This window comes from Candidozyma auris, chromosome 2, assembly GCF_003013715.1.
Source record: "Candidozyma auris chromosome 2, complete sequence".
Lineage (NCBI taxonomy): Eukaryota > Fungi > Ascomycota > Pichiomycetes > Serinales > Metschnikowiaceae > Candidozyma > Candidozyma auris.
In genome coordinates this window covers 746,534-767,521 of record NC_072813.1, presented here as the reverse complement: position 1 = coordinate 767,521, position 20,988 = coordinate 746,534, and the positions used below count along the sequence as shown (strand labels likewise).

General features: G+C 45.9%; 9 protein-coding genes across 9 annotated transcripts; 8 read left to right on the top strand and 1 right to left on the bottom strand. All coding sequences in view use genetic code 12, as the record gives it.

Moving 5' to 3' along the window:
- Positions 1-206: 206 nt before the first annotated feature.
- RAD16 (DNA repair protein RAD16) lies at positions 207-2,702 on the top strand (the record flags this gene model as incomplete). Its single annotated transcript, XM_029035337.2, has 1 exon — positions 207-2,702. One exon carries the CDS (start codon positions 207-209, stop codon positions 2,700-2,702), a length of 2,496 nt encoding a protein of 831 aa, XP_028890579.2.
- Positions 2,703-3,390: 688 nt separating this feature from the next.
- On the top strand, positions 3,391-7,566 carry LYS2 (L-aminoadipate-semialdehyde dehydrogenase; the record flags this gene model as incomplete). Its single annotated transcript, XM_029035336.2, has 1 exon — positions 3,391-7,566. The coding sequence occupies one exon, from the start codon at positions 3,391-3,393 to the stop codon at positions 7,564-7,566; it is 4,176 nt and encodes a 1,391-aa protein (XP_028890578.2).
- A 363-nt stretch (positions 7,567-7,929) lies between these two features.
- On the top strand, positions 7,930-8,811 carry CJI96_0001807 (uncharacterized protein; the record flags this gene model as incomplete). Its single annotated transcript, XM_029035335.2, has 1 exon — positions 7,930-8,811. The coding sequence occupies one exon, from the start codon at positions 7,930-7,932 to the stop codon at positions 8,809-8,811; it is 882 nt and encodes a 293-aa protein (XP_028890577.2).
- A 429-nt stretch (positions 8,812-9,240) lies between these two features.
- CJI96_0001806 (Zn(II)2Cys6 transcription factor) lies at positions 9,241-11,364 on the top strand (the record flags this gene model as incomplete). Its single annotated transcript, XM_029035334.2, has 1 exon — positions 9,241-11,364. One exon carries the CDS (start codon positions 9,241-9,243, stop codon positions 11,362-11,364), a length of 2,124 nt encoding a protein of 707 aa, XP_028890576.2.
- Positions 11,365-11,376: 12 nt separating this feature from the next.
- CJI96_0001805 (uncharacterized protein) lies at positions 11,377-12,189 on the bottom strand (the record flags this gene model as incomplete). The annotated part of the gene is made up of 1 exon (XM_029035333.2): positions 11,377-12,189. One exon carries the CDS (start codon positions 12,187-12,189, stop codon positions 11,377-11,379), a length of 813 nt encoding a protein of 270 aa, XP_028890575.2.
- Positions 12,190-12,842: 653 nt separating this feature from the next.
- CJI96_0001804 (NAD(P)-dependent alcohol dehydrogenase) lies at positions 12,843-13,952 on the top strand (the record flags this gene model as incomplete). The annotated part of the gene is made up of 1 exon (XM_029035332.1): positions 12,843-13,952. The coding sequence occupies one exon, from the start codon at positions 12,843-12,845 to the stop codon at positions 13,950-13,952; it is 1,110 nt and encodes a 369-aa protein (XP_028890574.1).
- Positions 13,953-14,400: 448 nt separating this feature from the next.
- Positions 14,401-15,207, top strand: CJI96_0001803 (uncharacterized protein; the record flags this gene model as incomplete). Its single annotated transcript, XM_029035331.2, has 1 exon — positions 14,401-15,207. The coding sequence occupies one exon, from the start codon at positions 14,401-14,403 to the stop codon at positions 15,205-15,207; it is 807 nt and encodes a 268-aa protein (XP_028890573.2).
- A 1,313-nt stretch (positions 15,208-16,520) lies between these two features.
- On the top strand, positions 16,521-18,260 carry PDE2 (3',5'-cyclic-nucleotide phosphodiesterase PDE2; the record flags this gene model as incomplete). Its single annotated transcript, XM_029035330.2, has 1 exon — positions 16,521-18,260. One exon carries the CDS (start codon positions 16,521-16,523, stop codon positions 18,258-18,260), a length of 1,740 nt encoding a protein of 579 aa, XP_028890572.2.
- Positions 18,261-19,141: 881 nt separating this feature from the next.
- On the top strand, positions 19,142-20,968 carry CJI96_0001801 (uncharacterized protein; the record flags this gene model as incomplete). The annotated part of the gene is made up of 1 exon (XM_029035329.2): positions 19,142-20,968. One exon carries the CDS (start codon positions 19,142-19,144, stop codon positions 20,966-20,968), a length of 1,827 nt encoding a protein of 608 aa, XP_028890571.2.
- Positions 20,969-20,988: the final 20 nt, after the last annotated feature.

Here is a 20,988-nt window from a genome sequence, read left to right as displayed (position 1 = left end):
TGTTCATAGCTCTTAGCAAGCAATGGAGCGTTGCTAGCGGCCTGCACACAAGGTATATCAACCTTCGCATATGCATGTCATATAGCAGATAAGAAGGCATATTTCAACCTTTTCAACTCACACGTTTTCAACATTAGCTGTTGAAAAGAAGGAGAAGGGGTTGACGACAAATATTTCGAGACGCGTATAAATCCTTTGACTCATATATGACGCGCTCACAACATCTTGAAGAAGACTACGCGTCCGATATCGAGGAGGGCGGTTTCATCGTGAACGATCCTGATCGCAAGAAGAGAAACGGCAGATCTAGACGGAAACTGGCTCAACAAACGAAAACTTACAAAGAAGAATCAGACGAAGATGTGATCGAAGTTGTTCCAAACGGCAGCTCAAAAAAAAGGCCGGCTCGTGGACAGCGTAAGAGTGCAAAAAGAGTTAAAAAAGAGGAATCGGATGACGATAATGATGAGGATTTCACCATAGAGGATCATCCTGAATCCGAGGATGACGATATCGCCATTGTGAGTCATTCGCGACACCGGGAGGGGACAAATATCGAGAACGCGGTTAATCTTGACAGTGACGAGGACGATCTTGTAGGTGAGGCAAACGGCAACGGGACGGAGGCGGAACGGCCGAAGCTCAAACAACGCGTCTCGCTAAGCCCAAGTCCTTCTCAAAAGAAAGGTAAAAAGCCAAGGAAGAAAAAAGAGCCGAAGGTGAAAGTGCCGTACTTTACTCGTACCACTAACAAACTTTATGAGCAGCACCCTGAGTTGAAGGATGTCTTTCCATATCTCCAGTCTCTTGCAGGGGTACCCGTGGAGAGAGCAGAGCAGCCTGACAAGATGAATATCAGGCTCTTACCCTTTCAGTTGGAGGGTCTTAACTGGCTCTTGAAGCAAGAAGAAGGAGAGTTCAATGGCGGTGTTTTGGCGGACGAGATGGGTATGGGTAAGACAATTCAGATGATTGCACTTTTCATGAGTGACACGCTGAAACGCCCCAACTTGGTTGTTGGTCCCACTGTGGCGTTGATGCAATGGAAGAATGAAATCGAGGCTCATACTCACGAGGGCCAACTCAAGGTTCTTTTGTTCCACGGTGCCAACAGAGAGACTGAGATTGACGAACTTATGAAGTATGATGTCATATTGACATCCTACTCTGTCCTTGAGAGTGTCTACAGAAAGGAGCGTTACGGATTTCGCAGAAAGAACGGTGTGGTGAAGCAGAAGTCTCCTTTGCACGCATTGCCGTTCTATCGAGTAATTCTCGATGAAGCACACAACATCAAGGACCGTACCTCCGGGACGGCAAAGGCTGCTAATGACTTGAATTGCCAAAAGCGCTGGTGCTTGACTGGTACACCGTTACAAAACAGAATTGGTGAAATGTATTCCTTGATTCGCTTCATGAAGCTTGATCCGTTTTACAAATACTTTTGCACAAAGTGTGAGTGCTCTTCAAGCGAGTGGAAATTCTCAGATTGGAGACATTGTGATCAATGTGGACACTCACCCATGGTTCACACCAATTTTTTCAATCACTTCATGTTGAAAAACATACAGAAGCATGGCATTGAAGGCGATGGCCTTATATCTTTTCAGCATATCCGCTTACTTTTACGAAACATCATGCTTCGAAGAACAAAGCTTGAGCGTGCTGATGATCTTGGGTTACCTCCAAGGATCGTTGAGATCAGAAGGGACAAATTCAATGCCGAGGAAAAGGATTTGTACACATCGTTGTACAGTGACTCGAAGAGAAAGTTCAACGATTATGTTGCAGAGGGTGTTGTGTTAAACAATTACGCCAACATCTTCACATTGATTACCAGAATGAGACAATTGGCAGACCATCCAGATCTAGTCTTGAAGCGTATTGGCACAAACTCAATTGCCCAAGATATAGAGGGCGTAGTTATGTGTCAGCTTTGTGACGACGAAGCAGAAGAACCGATTGAGTCCAAGTGTCATCACAAATTCTGTCGTATGTGTATCCAAGAGTACGTGGAGAGTTTTTCCGGAGAGGAGAAGAAGCTTGAGTGTCCAGTTTGCCACATCGGTCTTTCTATTGACTTGCAACAACCGGCACTTGAAGTCGACGAAGAGCAATTTTCGAAGGCTTCTATTGTGAACCGAATCAAAATGGGAACACATGGTGGTGAATGGAGGCTGAGCACAAAAATCGAGGCGCTTGTTGAGGAGCTTTACAAGCTACGGTCAGATAGACACACTATCAAGTCGATTGTGTTTTCTCAGTTCACATCCATGTTGGACTTGGTCGAGTGGAGACTCAAGTGTGCCGGATTCCAAACTGTCAAGCTCTCAGGGTCCATGTCACCACAGCAACGTGACAAGACTATCAAACACTTCATGGAGAATACACTGGTGGAGATTTTCCTTGTCTCTTTGAAGGCCGGAGGTGTAGCTTTGAACTTGTGTGAAGCCTCACAGGTGTTCTTGATGGACCCATGGTGGAACCCAAGTGTGGAGTGGCAGTCGATGGACAGAGTACACCGAATTGGACAGAAAAGACCGATTCGAATCACAAGATTCTGTATTGAGGACAGTATAGAGCTGAAAATTATCGAGTTGCAAGATAAGAAAGCGAACATGATTCACGCTACTATTAATCACGATGATGCAGCTGTCAATAGGCTCACCCCGGACGACCTTCAATTCTTGTTCATGAACTAATCCCAAATGCATTTATATATATATCGCGACATTTCAACCTTTGGTAAAAGATATTAAGATACCATAATTGTAATAATGAAACTCTCCAGATGTGCACTATTGTAGTTTTAGTATCCCAAGATTGGCTGCGAATTCTGCGGAGTGGTGGGCTTCACACCCGTAACAATCACTTTCACCAATTGAACTTTTGCAGATAAATTCAAATATATCAATGACCCGAAATTCAGCTCCATGAAAATATTCGGTGACCCGAATGACCCCACGGAGCACGTTTTCTTTAGGCATCGACTGATCCCTTGTGCATCGAACGAGGCACTTAACCCAGAGCAGGACTAGCAATCATGCGAGAGTAAAATAATCAAGCCTCGTTAAAATGCTTTATGAGCTTCACTGAATACAATATTAGTTTTAAATACTTGGGTTTTCCCAGGTGGACTCCACCTTCCACTGAACTAAGAGGAAACTAAGATCCCTGCATACACTTGCACACGATTACCAGAATACTACCGAGTGACTCACTACAATGCAAAGAGATAACCAAAATGCCTATTCTGAATCACCTTTTTGCGTGCACTTAGATGCAGGCGCCCACCACCGAAAAACCTCCCCACAGATTTCATCTTCCCATAAAAGATTCTCAACTCACACTTCATAAAGAAAAAAAAAGGTCATAAACTTCAGAGACGGAATGCTTGATTTCTGGATCAATTACCTAGAAAACCCAACGTTGTCGGTGTTACCGCACGACTTCCTCAAGCCCGAAAATAACCGGTCCGTCGAAGCTGTCAAGCTGGTGACCATCGGTGTCAAGCCAGATTTCGTCACTGGATTGGCAGTGTTGGCAGCATTGATTTATAGGTTGACTGGTGATGATGATGTGGTAATTGCCACGGACGCTGAGGCGAGAGGAGAACCTTTCATCGTGAGATTGACGGTGGATGCCAAGATGCTGTTTAAGCAATTGGAGGAGAAAGTTCGTCATGAGTTTGATATTAACCAGCATAAGGTTGAGTATCATAACTTGGACGACATTTCACAGGCGATCATGGAGAAAAGGGGCCTAGATTCCAGACCTCCGTTATTCAAGATCAGTTACCAGTATGCGAGAGACTCGCAGAAGTTGGAGACGTCGGTGAAGGGCTCTGTGAGAGACTTGGCCATCTTCATAGACCCCAAGACAGCTCAGTTGCACTTTTTCTATAATGCTTTACTTTATAGGTCGGAGAGGATGGACATCTTGGCGGAACAATTTGCCCAATTCACCACTGCCGTGTGCCAGAACCCAGACGTTCAAATCACTCAGGTCAGCTTGATCACTCCCACGCAAACGCAGCATCTCCCGGATCCCACATTGAATTTGGACTGGAGTGGTTACAGAGGTGCTATTCAGGACATATTCATGAAGAACGCTTTGGAGTTCCCAGACAGGACATGTGTCGTTGAAACCAAGTCGTTCATGGACCCGAACTCCAAGACGAGAACCTTCACTTACAAGCAAATCAATGAGGCTTCGAATGTAGTTGGTAACTACTTGAAGGAGACTGGCATCAAGAAGGGTGACATTGTGATGATTTACGCATACAGAGGTGTTGATCTTATGGTGGCTGTCATGGGTGTTTTGAAGGCTGGTGCTACATTCTCTGTGATTGACCCAGCCTACCCTCCAGCGAGACAGAACATATACCTTTCTGTGGCTAAACCCCAAGGTCTCATTGGCTTGGAAAAGGCTGGCGTGTTGGACGATTTGGTCAAGGATTACATCAAGAACGAGCTCAATGTTGTAACGTCAATCCCACAATTAAAGCTCCAGGATGACGGCACTGTTGTTGGAGGTGCACTGGACTCATCTGACGATGTCTTGGCACAATATCAGTCTTTCAAAGACAAGCCCACTGGTGTTATTGTGGGTCCAGACTGCAACCCTACCTTGAGTTTCACTTCGGGTTCTGAGGGTGTTCCTAAGGGTGTGTTGGGTCGTCACTACTCTCTTGCGTACTACTTTCCATGGATGGCGCAAAGATTTGGTCTCTCGTCGAATGACAAGTTCACCATGTTGTCAGGAATTGCTCACGATCCTATTCAGAGAGATATGTTCACCCCACTTTTTTTGGGTGCTCAACTCATTGTGCCCACTGCTGATGATATTGGAACTCCAGGCAAGTTAGCAGAGTGGATGGCTGAATATGGTACCACAGTAACTCATCTCACGCCTGCTATGGGCCAGCTTTTGAGTGCACAGGCTACGACGCCTATTCCTAGCTTGCACCATGCCTTCTTTGTTGGTGACATCTTGACCAAGAGAGACTGTCTTCGCTTGCAAACGCTTGCCGAAAATGTGTATATTGTCAACATGTATGGTACCACCGAAACCCAGCGTGCTGTGTCGTACTTTGAGATCAAGTCAAGGGCAGCCGATCCTACATTCTTGAAGAATTTAAAGGATGTGATGCCTGCCGGTACTGGTATGTACAACGTGCAGATGTTGGTGGTCAACAGAAATGACGCTTCCCAAACCTGTGGTGTGGGAGAGATCGGAGAGATCTATGTCAGAGCAGCTGGTCTTGCTGAGGGATATCGTGGGTTGCCCGATTTGAACAAACAGAAGTTTGTCACAAACTGGTACGTTGACCCTCAGCAATGGATCGAAGAAGATAAGGCTAATCCGGATGCTTCGAAACAAGAATGGAGACAGCATGGCTGGCTTGGTCCGAGAGACAGATTGTACCGTACCGGTGACTTGGGCAGATACTTGCCCGATGGTAATGTTGAATGTTGCGGAAGAGCTGACGATCAAGTCAAGATAAGAGGTTTCCGTATTGAGTTGGGTGAGATCGATACTCATTTGTCACAGCATCCATTGGTTCGTGAAAATGTCACTTTGGTGAGAAGAGACAAAAGTGAAGAGCCCACATTGATTTCCTACATTGTTCCAAAGGAATGCCCTGAGTTGCACGAGCTCAAAGCTGATATTGAGGAGCAAGACGATCCAATTGTGAGTGGTTTGGCAGCATATGGTGCTCTTATTAAGGATATCAAGCTGCACTTGAAGAAGAGATTGGCTCTGTACGCCATCCCAACGATAATTGTACCTTTGGTCAAGTTACCTCTCAATCCAAATGGCAAAGTTGACAAGCCAAAGTTGGCGTTCCCCGATACTGCCCAGCTTGAAGCTGTTGCACGTTTGGCTGCTGACAAGAGAGGCGTGAATCAAGAAGAGGAAAGCTTCAACGATTTGGAAGCCTCAATTCGTGACTTATGGATCGAGGTTTTACCGAACAGACCCGCAACCATTGCGAAGGACGATTCCTTTTTCGATCTTGGTGGCCACTCAATTCTCGGTACCAGAATGATCTTCGAATTGCGCAAGAAGCTTAATGTTGATGTCCCATTGGGCATCATATTCAAGAACCCGACAATCGAAACGTTCGCCAAGGAAGTTGCCAAGTATATCAAGGGTGACTCTGCTCAGTTGGCAGACGGCAAGTCTGAGCACCACGAAGTCGAGATTGATAACTCGCTCACATACAGCGATGATGCTAAAGAGCTTGCCAGAACACATATTTTCAAGGAATACCAGCCTTTGGAGAAGTTGGACTTCACTTCACGCATCAACGTATTCCTTACTGGTGCTACTGGTTTTCTTGGCTCTTTTATTTTACGCGATCTCTTACTGAGTCGCAAGGGCGATTACAGAGTTTTCGCTCACGTTAGAGCCTCCTCTCCTGAGGCTGGTTTGGAGAGATTGCGCAAGACGGGTAAAACATACGGAATCTGGAATGAAGATTGGGCTTCTAAGATCGAAGTCGTTCTTGGTGACTTGAGCAAGCCTAAGTTCAACTTAGACTCCACTCTGTGGTCGAAGCTTGCCAACACTATCGATGTCATTATTCACAACGGTGCATTGGTTCATTGGGTCTACCCATACTCTCAATTAAGAGATGCCAATGTGATTTCGACCATCAATGTAATGAATTTGGCCGGTGAGGGCAAGCCTAAGCAATTCTCTTTCGTTTCAACGACTTCCACTCTTGATAGTGACTACTTCATTAATGCCTCGGATGAGTTGACGTCAAGAGGCTTTGCTGGTATAGCTGAACTGGATGACTTGAACGGTTCTAGCACTGGTTTGGGCACCGGGTATGGTCAGTCAAAGTGGGCTGCTGAGTACATCATCAGAAGAGCTGGTGAAAGAGGTTTGAAGGGATGCATTACAAGACCAGGATATGTTACTGGGTACTCCAAGACAGGTGCTTCCAACACCGACGATTTCCTTTTGAGAATGTTGAAGGGCTGCGCTGAGTTGGGGTCGTATCCAGACATCTCGAACAATGTCAACGCTGTGCCAGTGGATCAAGTTGCTCGTGTTGTTGTTGCAACTGCTCTCCATCCTCCCATAGCTGATTATTTGGCCGTTGCACAAGTCACAGGCCATCCAAGAATCAAGTTCAACGACATGCTTGCATCTCTCAAGACCTACGGCTACGACTTGCAGTGCCAGGACTACCCTGAGTGGAGATCCTCTTTGGAAAAGTTTGTTATTGAGGAGTCTAGAGACTCCGCATTATTTCCCTTGCTTCACTTTGTCCTCGATAACTTACCTCAGGATACGAAAGCTCCAGAGTTGGATGACCAAAATGCTGTCAAGTCATTGAAAGCCGACGCCGAGCTCCTGGGTGAGGATAGAAGCGCTGGAGACGGTCTTGATGCCGACCAAATGGGTATTTACATAAGCTACTTGGTGAAGATTGGCTTCTTGCCCGCGCCTACGAAGGCTGGCCAGCCATTGCCACCTGTTGAGTTGACTCAAGAGACATTGGATCTTATTGCCTCTGGCGCTGGTGCCCGTGGATCAGCCGGAAAGTAAGAGACTGAGCCCAATAAAACAAATCAAACTAAGAGGCTTCACCGCAACGTATAAAACCACACTGAAATTAATTCACATTAATAAAATGCATATTTACGCTAGTCATGGTAGCTTTTGGTGCCCATTCCCTACATTACCTTCTCGTACTAGACCGTATCCAAGAGAAAGTCTTGCTAACGAATCATGATTCTGCACACAGCAGGTATAGTGCAACAGCTTACACGATAACGAGATCACCTCCTCATCATATACGTAGTCTGTTGTACATGCGATCATAACGTTCCTATGATTGGCAATCAAAATAATAATGGAACGAAAAAAGACCAAAGTACACCGAGCCCGAAGGCCGGCAACAGCTTCAACATGATGCAATCGCAACGAAAGCGAACAAAGAACACGTCTGTGCTGCCCCGAAGCCCCACTCTGCCTTTGCAAGGACTCAAACATAATGGAGGTGAAGTTCTGGCGAAAAAGAGACTTGTAGAGCAGTTTTATATGCCTAAGTCAGAGACCCCGCTGAAAGCGCAGAGCTACTCGGATTTGGTCACAGCATTTAGACAAGGATTACCTGTGGGAGACTCACCAGCACGAGAACTTCGACAGGATGAGCTTCTACAGTCACCGGAGATCACGGCAAGAGAAGAATTTGTGGACTTGGCGAGAAACGGGAAACTAGAGTACCAACCTATAGATAAGGAGATTCAACTTCCTAGCAAAGTGACTGAGATGCTTTTGGGGGTGGATGATGAAGAGGACAACAATAAAGTCTTGGATAGAGTCGTGCTGACACTTCACAGCTCGGCGCAGGCGCTTGAGCGGCGGTTAAACACGGACACGACGAATATGGATACTCCCAAGACACAGCTAAACTTACTTGATGATTACTTAAATGGACTCTCAGAGGAAGTCAACAGGTTGCATCATGAGCTTTCGGAATCCACACACGGTCTCAAGAGTCAATTTCGTCTGCAATTGCAAGTTAGCGTGGAGAAGCTAGAGAAGCTAGATGAGTTGTTGAAGACGTTGAGCGGAAGACTCGATGATTGCAGGAAACGAATGCTGAGCAGTAAAGAAGTGATGACAGAGACGATGGCAGACAGAATTGCCATGCTTGAGTTTGTGGCCAAAAGATTTAATGAGCATGATGAGTTGGTGAGACAGCGCAGAGTTGCCCAGATGACGGTCTTTCTCTGCATCGTCATTTTGGGTGTGATTGCCTTGACTTTGATGAAGAAATTTCGATAACGATTCTAGCAAGATCTACCACGTAATGATATTCTGAGATGGACTCAAGGGCTCGAGGTTTATTGCCAGTAGATGCCTTTGTGATGGAAGACACAAATCGATGATGCACAAATTGATTCATCCACTTTTTGTTGTTGAGGCACTCAATTCGAGTGAAATTTATTGCGTACGTCATACTGTTCCTAAATTTCAATTTCATCAATGGCAAAGCCACTCCATTGGTTTTTGAACCATGTTTTGTTATTTGCGGACACAAGCGAAGCTGTCCGACAGTCTCCATGCATAGAACGATGCTTTACAGTATTAGCCTGTACATGAGCCCAAATCCCCAACCTCGCGCCAGGGGCCTGTACATTCCCCAGCCGGACGCCTGTCGCCCTCATCACCGAAAGATTCACCCATTGACATACTAGCCAATGCTTACTCATCATGCTCTCTGACAACGAGAGTGATTTCAACAGATTTGCTTGTAACGAATGCAAAAGAAGGCGAATCAAATGCGCCCGTGAGCTTCCCGTTTGTGGAGCTTGTCGTACTGCCAAGAGACACTGCTTATATGAGCAGCAAAAACGATCTCCACTAACGAGAAAGCATTTGACAGAGGTGGAGGAGGAGCTCTCGTTGACCCGACAGATCTTGACCCGCCAATATCCTGATATCGACTTGCTGCGGTTGCTTGGGAAACTTCGTAATGGAGCAAGTATAGACGAGATTCCGGAGTTGGCAGAGATAGCTCGACCAAAGCGTAGACGAGTGGAACGGCTAGAGGTGAGGGATAACATGGAGGAAGCTCAAACTCCAATCATGAACATTCTGCTGCTATTGGGACACTCTGACAATGTGGAGTCGCAGGAACTGAGATTCTTGTTTCAGGTCCCCCAATATCTTCCACCTACAATTAATACCAACAAGGATGGCTACAAACCAAAAAGCTCAAGCGCATCCTCACCTCTCTCTAACACATGTAGCAGCAAGTTCTCATGGGACGAGCGTCGGTCGATGCTCGACAGGAAGCTCTCAGTGACAGACGGTATGGCCACAACTGAGTCAAATAGCTACTTGGGAGCAACAAGCTCAGCAGCTCTCATTAACTTGGTAGGAGGCGGGTACTTCCTACACCAGAGCAAACCCAAGCATCAAGGCTCGGCTTCCCAGGGCTCGCCCTCTTCAGCTTCCAGCATTGCCTCTATTCCAATTCCATCGAGGCAAAGGATTGAGCATTACGTAAACATGTATTTCGAGACTTACCATGTGTCGTATCCAATTGTGCACCGTCCCTTGTTCATAGCACAAATGAATGAAGTTGTTGAGGCACCTCCAGGATGGCGTTCATTGCTATATATGGTTGCAGCTATTGGATCATTCATGTCGGCTACTAATGCTGAAGATGACGATGACTTGACGCTTCTTGATTGTGCAAAGAAAGAACTCTCGATCGAGGATTTGGAGACAGGCTCTCTCACTCTCGTACAGACATTGGCACTCATCTCGAATTATTTACAGAAACGAGATAGACCGAATTCCGGATACAACTACCTCGGCCTCGCTGCTCGAATGGCTATGGGCTTAGGTCTTCACAAGGACATTGCAGATAACGGCGACCTGTTGCTTAACAAAGAAATGCGCCGTAGAGTGTGGTGGTGCCTTTATATTTTTGATTGTGGCCTGACAATCACCTATGGGAGACCTTTGGGCATCCCATGCGCTGGCATTGATGCTAAGTTGCCTATGAACGTGCAAGATTCCAACCTAACTGCCATGACCACCAATACTCCGCGTGAAGAAGATGGACCAACCATTTATACAAGTGTACGTCTTCAAGCGCTATTTCATATCTTCAGCAATAGTATCTACGAGCGCATCATAAGTGATCCATTCCCGCTGGCTGAAGCGCTTTTACATTGGGACACTGAGTACATTGGAAGGTACAAGCTGATTATTCCAAGCTATTTTCAGGAAGGACAAAGTGTGCCTTCCAAATTTAGGCTAGCCCATGCTGTGATTCATTGGCGCTGCAGGAATCTAAGGACAATAATGTATCGGACTTTCATGTTGAAACGACTTTTCTCAGAGAAGCACGAACATGTTAATGATTATGAGGCAAGAGCAGGCGATATCTGCCTTCAAGAATGCAGCGCTACGATTGAGAGCATGAACGTGTTTTGGAATGAGAAGAAGCAATACAATAGAATGGACGCTTGGTATTCTCTATATTTCCTTATACCAGCCTTGTTGATGCCACTTGTTTGCCTTCGAAATGATCCAGTATCACCAGAAGCTGGTCGCTGGCGAAACGAAGTATTCTTATCGCAGAAAATCATAGATAAGATTCTGATGATTTGCCCCCCAGCAGCAAGAATATCGGAGTTCATAAGTAGCTTAGGTGTTGGGTGTCTGACTCAGCAAGAGCATAAACCAACAGAATTCTCCCCAGTGAACGCCGAAAACATGGCACTTTCTTCAATAGCAGTTGATGAGAGCCCAATGTCCCAACTAATGCAGCTTCACACTATGCTTTGGCCATCCTCGTTTGACATTGAGCAGCAATTCTGATTTATTGATCTATTAAAGAAGGGCGTAGCCTCCACCAACAATAACCTCCTCGCCAGTTACATAAGATGATGCCTGACTAGCTAAGAAGACATACACACCTTTAAGCTCATACGGAGAGCACATTCTCTTCGCTGGTATCTGGCTGAACCAGACCTTTTTCCTTTCTTCTGGTTGTGTGCCTGTCATTTCAGTTGCAATATAGCCAGGAGACACGCAATTCACTCTAGCAAAGTCAACCCATTCCACAGCCAAGCACTTGGCCAAACGCACTACAGCTGCTTTTGAAGCATTGTATGGTGCTTGTGGCTGAGGATAGTTTACCACGATAGACGAGATTGAAGCCGTAAAAACTATTCTTCCTTGCTTGAAAGAGTCCGATTTACCTCTCTGTTTTCTGAACGCATTGGCCGCCGCCTGTGCAGTGAAGAAGGCTCCATCTAAGTTAACATTCATAGTCTTGCGATAATTCTCCAACGTAAACTTTTCAGCCTCTTGTTGGATGGCCACACCAGCATTTGGTACCACCACGTCTAATCTCCCAAAGTCCCTGAGAACCTGTTGAACGCAGGACTCGATATCTTCCTTGTTCACCACATTGCATTTGTATGCTTTGAAGCGTACTCCCAATTCCCGGAAAATTTCTTCAACGGCCTTCACCTCATCTGCTTTGGACGAATTATAGGTTATAGCAACGTCAGATCCTGCCTCAGCCAAGCCTATGGCAGCACCTAGACCGATTCCACGAGCCCCTCCAGTAACAAGAGAGACATCGCCCTTGAGTGAAAACAAGTCAAAGACAGGAGCCTCAGAAGGTTTATAGAGCATTTTGCCTTTTGACAATCTATAGTGGAAGCAACGTAACTGGCTATATACTGATGAGGTCTCGGAGTGATCTTGTATGCGGCCAATATTGCGCGATGGAGTTACCCCAGATTCCTGGGGTGACAGATTCCCGATAAGAGTGACCCCTGTACTTTGGGGGCGAGACCAGGTCAAATAGGAGCAGTGTGTTCGGGATGAGCGGCACCTAGATGATGCGGTCGTCCTCTGTGTTCAATGAAGAAGTCTTATCATCGGCTGAGAATGGTGACGGAGACAGTCTGCCGAACGCACCGTTGGTGGCCGACTTTGCTATCAATATGAGAAAATGCAATAATCGATAAACAGCTTTGGCTATACAAGTAGTCAATGTCAATAGGCAGTCATGGAAATACTGGGCCACGACAGTTAGGCGCCAACTGCAAACCTCACCTTTGGTATGGTTTCGATAGAAACTTCTCAGGAATGGAATTCGGCCGCTACCGGCACAATCCAGACCAAATTGAGGGTGACACCTGCTTGCAGAAGAGACAGGATCTAATTTTGGTATTCGAGGGGGTGGCTGCGAAAAAGTTCTCCTCAGGTCCACAAAGACCCGTGTCAGTGTTTAAAAGCATCTGAATCGTCTTGATTTGTTTTACCAAATTCCACAAGGGGCAATGACAATTGAAAACCCAGCATTCGTTCTCAAATCAATCAAAAACGTCACCTTTGAAGACAGACCCATTCGTCCATTGCAGCCTAAGGAAGTGAGGGTCCATGTCCAACACACTGGCATTTGTGGAAGTGACGTTCACTATTGGCAGCAGGGAAGAATAGGCAAATACAAATTGGAGGAGGGGAAAGATATGGTGTTGGGCCACGAGCTGGGCGGTACTGTCGTGGAAGTTGGCTCTGAAGTGACCGCATTGAAGAAAGGTGACAGAGTCGCTATGGAGCCTGGTGTGCCTTGTCGCTTCTGTCAACTTTGTCGTGACGGAAAGTACAACATGTGTGAAGACATACACTTTGCGGCCACTCCTCCTTGGGATGGAACTTTGCAGCGCTACTACAACATCGCCTACGACTACTGTTACAAGATCCCAGACCACATGGACATGGAAGAGGCCGCGTTGGTGGAGCCAGTCAGTGTTGCCGTACAGGCCATGAAAAGAGCTCAATTGAAGGGCACTGACTCGGTGGTTGTGTTTGGATGCGGGCCCATTGGCTTATTGTGCCAGGCTGTGGCTAAAGCTTTTGGGTGTATGAAAGTCATTGGGGTAGACATTTCCGAGGGACGTTTGGAGTTTGCAAAGACTTTTGGTGCTGATGGTGTCTACAAAATGCCGCCCAAAAAGGAGAAAGAGGGTCCCGAAGAGTATGCCACTCGTGTGTCTGATGAGATGAAGGAGGAATTCTCTCTAGGAAGTTCTGGCGCCGATGTGATCTTGGAGGCAACAGGGGCAGAGCCTTGTATTCAAGTTGGTGTTTATTTGGCAAAGCACGAAGGCACGTTTGTACAAACTGGTATGGGAAGAGAGTTTGTCGGCTTCCCAGTTATCGAAGCGTTGGTCAAGCAGCTCAATTGGACGGGTACAATCAGATACACCACCGGCTGTTACCCTACAGCAATTGACTTGGTCGCCTCAGGTAAGATTGATGTGAAGAGGCTCGTGACTAATCGGTTCAAGTTTGAGGACGCCGAGAAGGCGTTTAATTTGGTCAAAGAGGGTAGGACAGATGTGATCAAGGTGATGATCGCTGGTGTCACAGACGAGACTGCAATTTGAGAAAAGGAGGTTAGTAAAGAGATATAAAAAAAAATATTTAGTTGTCGCTTTGAAACCATAAGTCATGGACTATATCTGCTTCAGTATTGGGCGTATATCTAGTAGCAAATTCATCAGCCAAGCGGTAGATTGGCAATCGCATTAATCCAGAAACATAGGGAACTCACTTCGTATCGAGGCTAGCACGAGTGAACAAAGTTTTTAAAGTGTATTGCCGATAATAACAGATGACTTACTCGATTCCGTCCACTTTGGCTGCAAATGAAGTTGGCCATCTCGGAGTGCGACAGAAGTCCGAAGCGACATTGGCAGAGGGTCACTCTTATCCGAATTACCACCACTCTCCTCTGCAACGTAGAAACGTTCCATACACATTCTCAGCATATATAAAGGCAAGAGGTACATATTGCAATTATGTCAAAAAACTAAAGCCCTTAGCACCCAAATCATGTCAGCCTCGATCAGAAGACCAAACCCTCAGCTCCCCGATAGCGTGTTTAAGATGTTCTCAATGAGAAATAAAGTTCTGATTATTACTGGCGCTGCCGGTGGGATCGGAAGGGAGGTTTCCAGAGCGTTGGCCGAGGCCGGTGGTGACTGCGCCTTGTGGTACTTCAGAAACACAGAAGCTCTCGAGCTTGCGAAAGAGCTCGAACAAAAATACAAGGTCAAAGCCAAAGCGTATAAAGTAGATGTCCGGGACTGGAAACAGGTAGTGGCCGCAACTAAAGAGGTTGTCAAGGACTTTGGCAAGTTAGATGTGATGATTGCCAATGCAGGTATCCCAGCTACCGCCGGTCTTCTCAAGCTGACCTTTGAAGAGTGGGACAACATTGTACAGACAGACTATAATGGAGTGTTCTACTGTGCTCGTGCGGCAGGAGAGATTTTTGAAAAGCAGGGTCACGGTAATTTGATCACCACCGCCTCAATGTCAGGGAGCATTGTGAATCTTCCTCAAGAGCAGGCCAATTACAATGCCATCAAAGCGGCCGTAGTTCATTTGACTAAGTGCTGTGCTGTTGAATGGGCAGAGTTTGCTAGAGCCAACTCTGTGTCGCCCGGGTATATCGACACGCCCATTTCTGCCAAAATGACCGACCAGACTAAGGAGGAGTGGTTTAGGAGAACACCCATGAGAAGAGATGCAGATCCCAGAGAGTTGAAGGGCATATATTTGTACTTGGCCAGTGACGCCTCCACCTTCACTACAGGCAGCGACTTTATCGTTGATGGTGGCCACTGCTGCCCATGAGATGCATTACGATATATTAAAAAAAAATAAAAGAGTAAAAGGTGAGTACCTAATAAAAAAATGAGCCTCTGAAAGGGTAATGCTTGACCACAATTCTGGAACTATTCTTTCTAACACACTCGATCAATCTTCTAACGGAGCCCCATGGAAGAACATTTCGGAAGAATATCTCCAAAAAACCAACGCTTGAATGAAAGCGTACTGTTCTTCAACGACAAAAATTACACGGAACTACTCAACCGTGAAGAGCCGTTTTAGGTATATCTTCACAGCTGCATACATAATTTCCGTTGTGACTATGCTCTCTCCCCAAATTCAGGTGGATTTCTTGATATTGACAAGTTGATTCGGCTTCCCTAATTGGCTGCCTGCCCCTGTCAAACTGAAACTGCCTCATCTCGAAACTCAAAGATCAATCATCGGTGTGCGGCCATAAGTGCTTGAACTATAAGTGCCTGGCAGCCAGAGGACAGCGATAAATTACGAGGCAAAAAGTATAGAGTCAAAAAGAAATTATAATAATTATTGCCAGAATAAAAAAATTTTCTGCCATTCTGGAAATATCCTGAACAGAAATATGGCCTTCTTCGGTGTACCCTCAGAGAAGCCGCTGCCACACATGACGTTATAGAAGCTAGCGCGCAGTGTGCCTCGGGAAAAGAAAAAGAAAATGCCTGACATTTGCAGCCGCCCACAGGCGAAAATGAGCAGATCCAAAGGGGTTTCTAGAATCGAGAATAATACGAGGTCTCAGAGATCTGCAGAAATTTAATAAAGCTGCAAAAATTCTCGGATACACTTCAAAACTAAAGAATTTTACATTTCTTTGGTTTTACTCGCTTTCTTTTCACCGGTGCCCTGAAAGCGCGTGCGGTTTTCTCTGGAGATCCTCCCTAGATTGTCTGCAGTACAAGGTTAGGAGACTCGAAAAGCGGGAAACGTCATGTTTGCTGAACCGAAGGGAAGGGAGAGTAAATTTAAAGACAGCTTGTAAATTGTATCGAAAATTTCGGCATTTCTAACGAAAGCATCGAGCTCGAGTCTTATGCATATGCCTGACTCGCCGTTTTTTTGCAACATTTTCCATCTCTCTCCGCTTTCTCTGTCTCACTTTACCACTGTCAAAAAAAGCGTGGTGAATTTCTTTTTCTCGCTCATCAAAGCGCTTCTTTTTCATAGATAAGCGTTACTTCACCTTCCACAAAAAAAAAAAGAAAAATAAAACACCAATTTCTTCCAGCGACCTGCCCCAAGTTTATCATCATTTAAATCTTAAATCCAGTATAAATCAGACTCCTTCTTCACCTCGTTCCATGGCTGACGTCCACGTGCTCAGTCCGTCAAATTCCGTGGTGTTGCCGGGGTCGGCTTCTGCCCTAGCGGTGAAGTCACTCCAGAAATACACAAGCGTAAGGTCTTTGGTGTGTTCTTTTTTCGAACGAGCTAACAACGAACGGGACGCTGACAGAGCCACCGTGGTTGTGTTGGATGAGTTTTCCAAGACAAGTGATCCTTTGGACGCTCTCAGTGGTGCTGATAAGGTGTTGCTTTTTCGATACTTCTTCAGTCACTTGAACTTAATAGCAGTCGAGATGAAGTCACTTAATGAAGGCGTCGTTCTCAATCTCAACTCGATCATCTCCAGCACGAATTCATTGGCTGGCCACAGAATATCCAGAATCGAGTTGTGGACAGGCACCGCACCACAGTTGATTAATGACGTTTATTTGGACGATGAATCGTCCCCTCCTGGCGTTACAAATGCCGTCAACACCATGTCTTCGGCGCTCTGCGTCAGCTCGTGCAAATCCACGTCGACCGGGATTCGCATACGCAAGCTTTTACGCCTATTGCATGAGAATATAGACACTTTCAAGCTACTTCTGAAAACAGATAGCGAGCATCTTTCACGACTCACACATTTGGTGGGCCATTGGTCTTTCCCATCCCACGAACTCTCCATCGACGACTTATCCTATTGTGCGTTTTTGATGCTTGAATTTGCTTTCCGCTACATTAAAGAATTGGCCATGTGGTCCACGTTTCCAATGCCCTCCGCAAACGAGCTCATGATGTTTGTATTCTTGGTGAGAGATAATTATCAGCATGGTAACCCATTCCACAATTTCCGTCACGCAGTGGACGTGATGCAAGCATGTTTCCATTACCTCATAAGACTTAGGTGTTTACCTAAATTCTCGCAGTTTAAAAACGATCCCAGAGAGAATGAGCTCACCACATTATCTGAAGATTTTTCTCTGAAAAAGCAGTCCACTCTACTCGAGATGGTGTTTCCTTTGGCACCTGTTCAACCAGAAGGTGAAGCTCTTGTACCGCATTTAAATCCAATACAGTCTCTTGGGTTACTTCTCGCAGCTATTGGCCACGATTTGGGCCACCCAGGCGTAACCAACGCCTTTTTGATTAATCATGAAGCTTCCACTTCTCAAATTTACAATGAAAGATCGGTACTAGAACTGTACCATACTTCGGTCTTCATTAACAGAATCTTCTGCATTTGTTTCCCAGGACTATTAGCATATGTGACTGACTTCAACTCGAAGTTGACACTTAAAAATCTCATCATTGGCAGCATATTAGCGACAGATATGGCAGAGCATTTTGAATACGTTGACAAACTTAAAAAATTCAAATTTTCCACTTCTGACCCGTTGGACAACAAAGTGAAACTCATCTCGTCGTTGTTGATCAAATGTGCCGATATATCAAACGTAACGAGACCTTTGCGAGTCTCCTCACAGTGGGCGTTAGTATTGTCGCGAGAGTTTTCGGAGATCGAAACATTAGAAAAGAAATTAGCCAACGAGAAGGTTGAACTCGATGTTCAATACGAAAAGGTTCCTACCTTTGTCGACGACGTCTTGAAGGTGAATCCAGATTTGCATAAAGGACAACTTTTTTTCATCAAAACATTCGCCGAGGGCCTCTTCAATAGCATTCTGGATTTGTTACCGGAATTAAAGTACACAAGCGACATAGCATCGGAAAATAAGAAGTTTTGGCTCGAGAGAGAGGCGAGCTTCAATATTTGACGCAAATGGGTATCCTATTGGGATGGAGTATTTATAGACAAAACGGAAGATGTTCCGTTTGAATAGAATTTTGAGTCATGTAACGATGATTTACATGCGTCAACGGTGTATTATTCATGCTAGTAAATGTAGATTTGCTCGTAGTAGTGATGCGGTTGAAAAAGGACTTCTCATCCCGTATCCTAGTCCATACAATAATTCTCTTTCGATGCCACAGAGAAGAATCAGGATATGGGGAAGAGATTTATTCATCACTTGGTGAACCCAATGAGTTAGAGCCCCCACGCAGAGCCCTCACATAGTTTCGCAGCCATTTTGGTACTAAACATTATGTCATTGGGTGGTACTAGACCACCAAAATATTGCTTGAATCTAACCTCATACTATTTGCCGGATCCATTTTCAACTCTTGCTCTTAGCTTCTCTTCTTGAAGGATAATTTGGTGCTTTCTCATGTGGCTTCAAAAGGCTCAAGATGCCGAGGCAATTTGACCTACCTGTGTCGCACCTCCTACACCTTTTACGTCACCCATCGACAATAAGTTATTTTATGTAAAAGTTCTCAACGCGTTTTGAGTGGACTCTGCCTTTAAAATAAGGCTTTACATGTACATTCACTTTCCTATGTAATAAACCTCCTGCTTGCTGTACTCTCCTGCCCCGTACAGTTTTTCCCCACCGCCTCCGCAGAAAACAAGACGGTCTTCACCGTCCACGTGATGCAAATCAGCTGATCATTTCTCTCTGTCCGATCCCAACGGCCCACTGGCTTTTTTCGCAACTCTTTATTATCGATGAGCTTACCCTATAAAGGTCCACTCACAAAAGGTCAAGCCCCCATCCGATTCTAGAAAACCTTGAACCGTCTCACGTCTTTTGCCATGGACAAAGAGCTCTTCTCCAAGAACCACGAGTTCTTGCCCTCCTACTCAGATAGACCCATTGTGCTTTCGCCGCCTCCAGTGGAACACCATGGCAATGGCTCAGTCAAACTAGAACAAGATAGTTCAGCTCAAAGTCTGCTGCAGCCACAGCTCCCCAAGGATTACCTTGCTCAAAGACAGCAGCTGGTCGGTTATAATCTTCAGCAAGAATTTGAGGCGTTGAAGGCAGACTTGGACTTGGACTTGAGCATGTCAAACACCGTCGAGGAGAACGAAGGCACTCCTACTGCCTCGGGCGGTGCTGGCTCCAGCAATGAAAGTGGCAACGGCACAGGTGCCGCAGGGACACCTTCTTCATTGGGGGGTCGTTTTTTGTCGCCTAATTTCTCCCATGGGTTGGGGTCCTCTTTACTGGAGAATTTCACCAACTTGAGTTCTTCCAACGTTCCGATGGGCCACTTGGGCAACAGCATGGCTCCAGGCGCAGGCGCGGGCGCAGGCTCTCATCATCTCCTGGGTCTTTTGAGTTCAAAGTCGCTGTCGTTTTTACCCCCCTCGTTGCTGGTGCCGTCGAGGCCACAGTCGGTCAATGACTTTTCCAACTTGCTAGGAAGGAATCAGAACATCAACGCCGCATCAGGTTTATCTCGCCTCCAGGCTAGTGGTCTGTCTTTTTACAATGACTTGATAAGATTTACTTCCTGGATGGAAAATTTGGACCCCCAGGACATTGTCGCCATGCTTGATCACTGGTGCAACAATTTACCATTTGACATCTTGCTCACGATGAAGTCTCGTCTTGAGACTCACTTAAACCACATGCCTGATCAAGGCCATACTCTGATGCCTTCCAAAATGAATTATGGCTATGAAGATTTGGTCACCAACATGGAGAATACCTCTTTGGACTCTTACCCAAGGCATCAGGCCACACAACAAAACGGACTCGCTCAACCGAAGCCCAAGAACAATGATGCATTTAGGAACCATCTTTTCCAGGAGTCTAAATTCCCAAGACCAAGACTGGCCGATCCAAGCTTAAACAATCGTTTCCAAGGGTCTAATGCTCACATGGCCTCAGCCAACAACCAGGCTTCTGGTCAGTCGAACAACTCCTCTTATCAACTTGGGAATCCGTTGGATAGAGCTAGAAGTCCTACCTCTCATTTGCATGAGAAGACGAATTTTTTGCAGTTAGCCGCTGCTTCGAACTCTCCGCTCTCATACGCACAGCACGGATCCAATCCAGAGGACGGTTACGATCTTAATGCTGCATTGAAATTGGGCGCACTTGCAACTATCAACTCTCGTGTTGCTCTTGATTCTAATAAAAAGGGCGCCGCTTTCCAGCAACATCAAATCCTGCAACTCCAGCAGCCCCACTCGCATAATCCATTAGCATTTGAGGAGTCGATCAATCGCCAAGGAAACTCCTCTTCGGTGCCTGCGCAACCGCAAAAGTATTCTGTAGCAGCCATGTCGGGCTCTAGTCAAGGTCCCTCTGCTGCGGTTCTTAAGATGAAAAAGGATGATGGTATGGGTAGATCGAAACAGTCAACTCCCGTGGGGGGCGTGAGCTCGAATTCTGCAAATAGTCTGTCTTCGATGCCTACAGAAATCGCCACCCTTGATTTGCTCAACAATATTCCTGCCTGGCTCAAGCTTCTTCGCCTCCATAAGTATACGGATTGCTTGAAGGATATGTACTGGAAAGATTTGGTGGAGTTGTCTGATGAGGACTTAGAGAACAAGGGTGTGAAGGCCCTTGGGGCGAGAAGAAAATTGCTCAAAGCTTTTGATGCTGTGAAGCAATCTAGGTTATAGACAGATTTGGACACTTACAA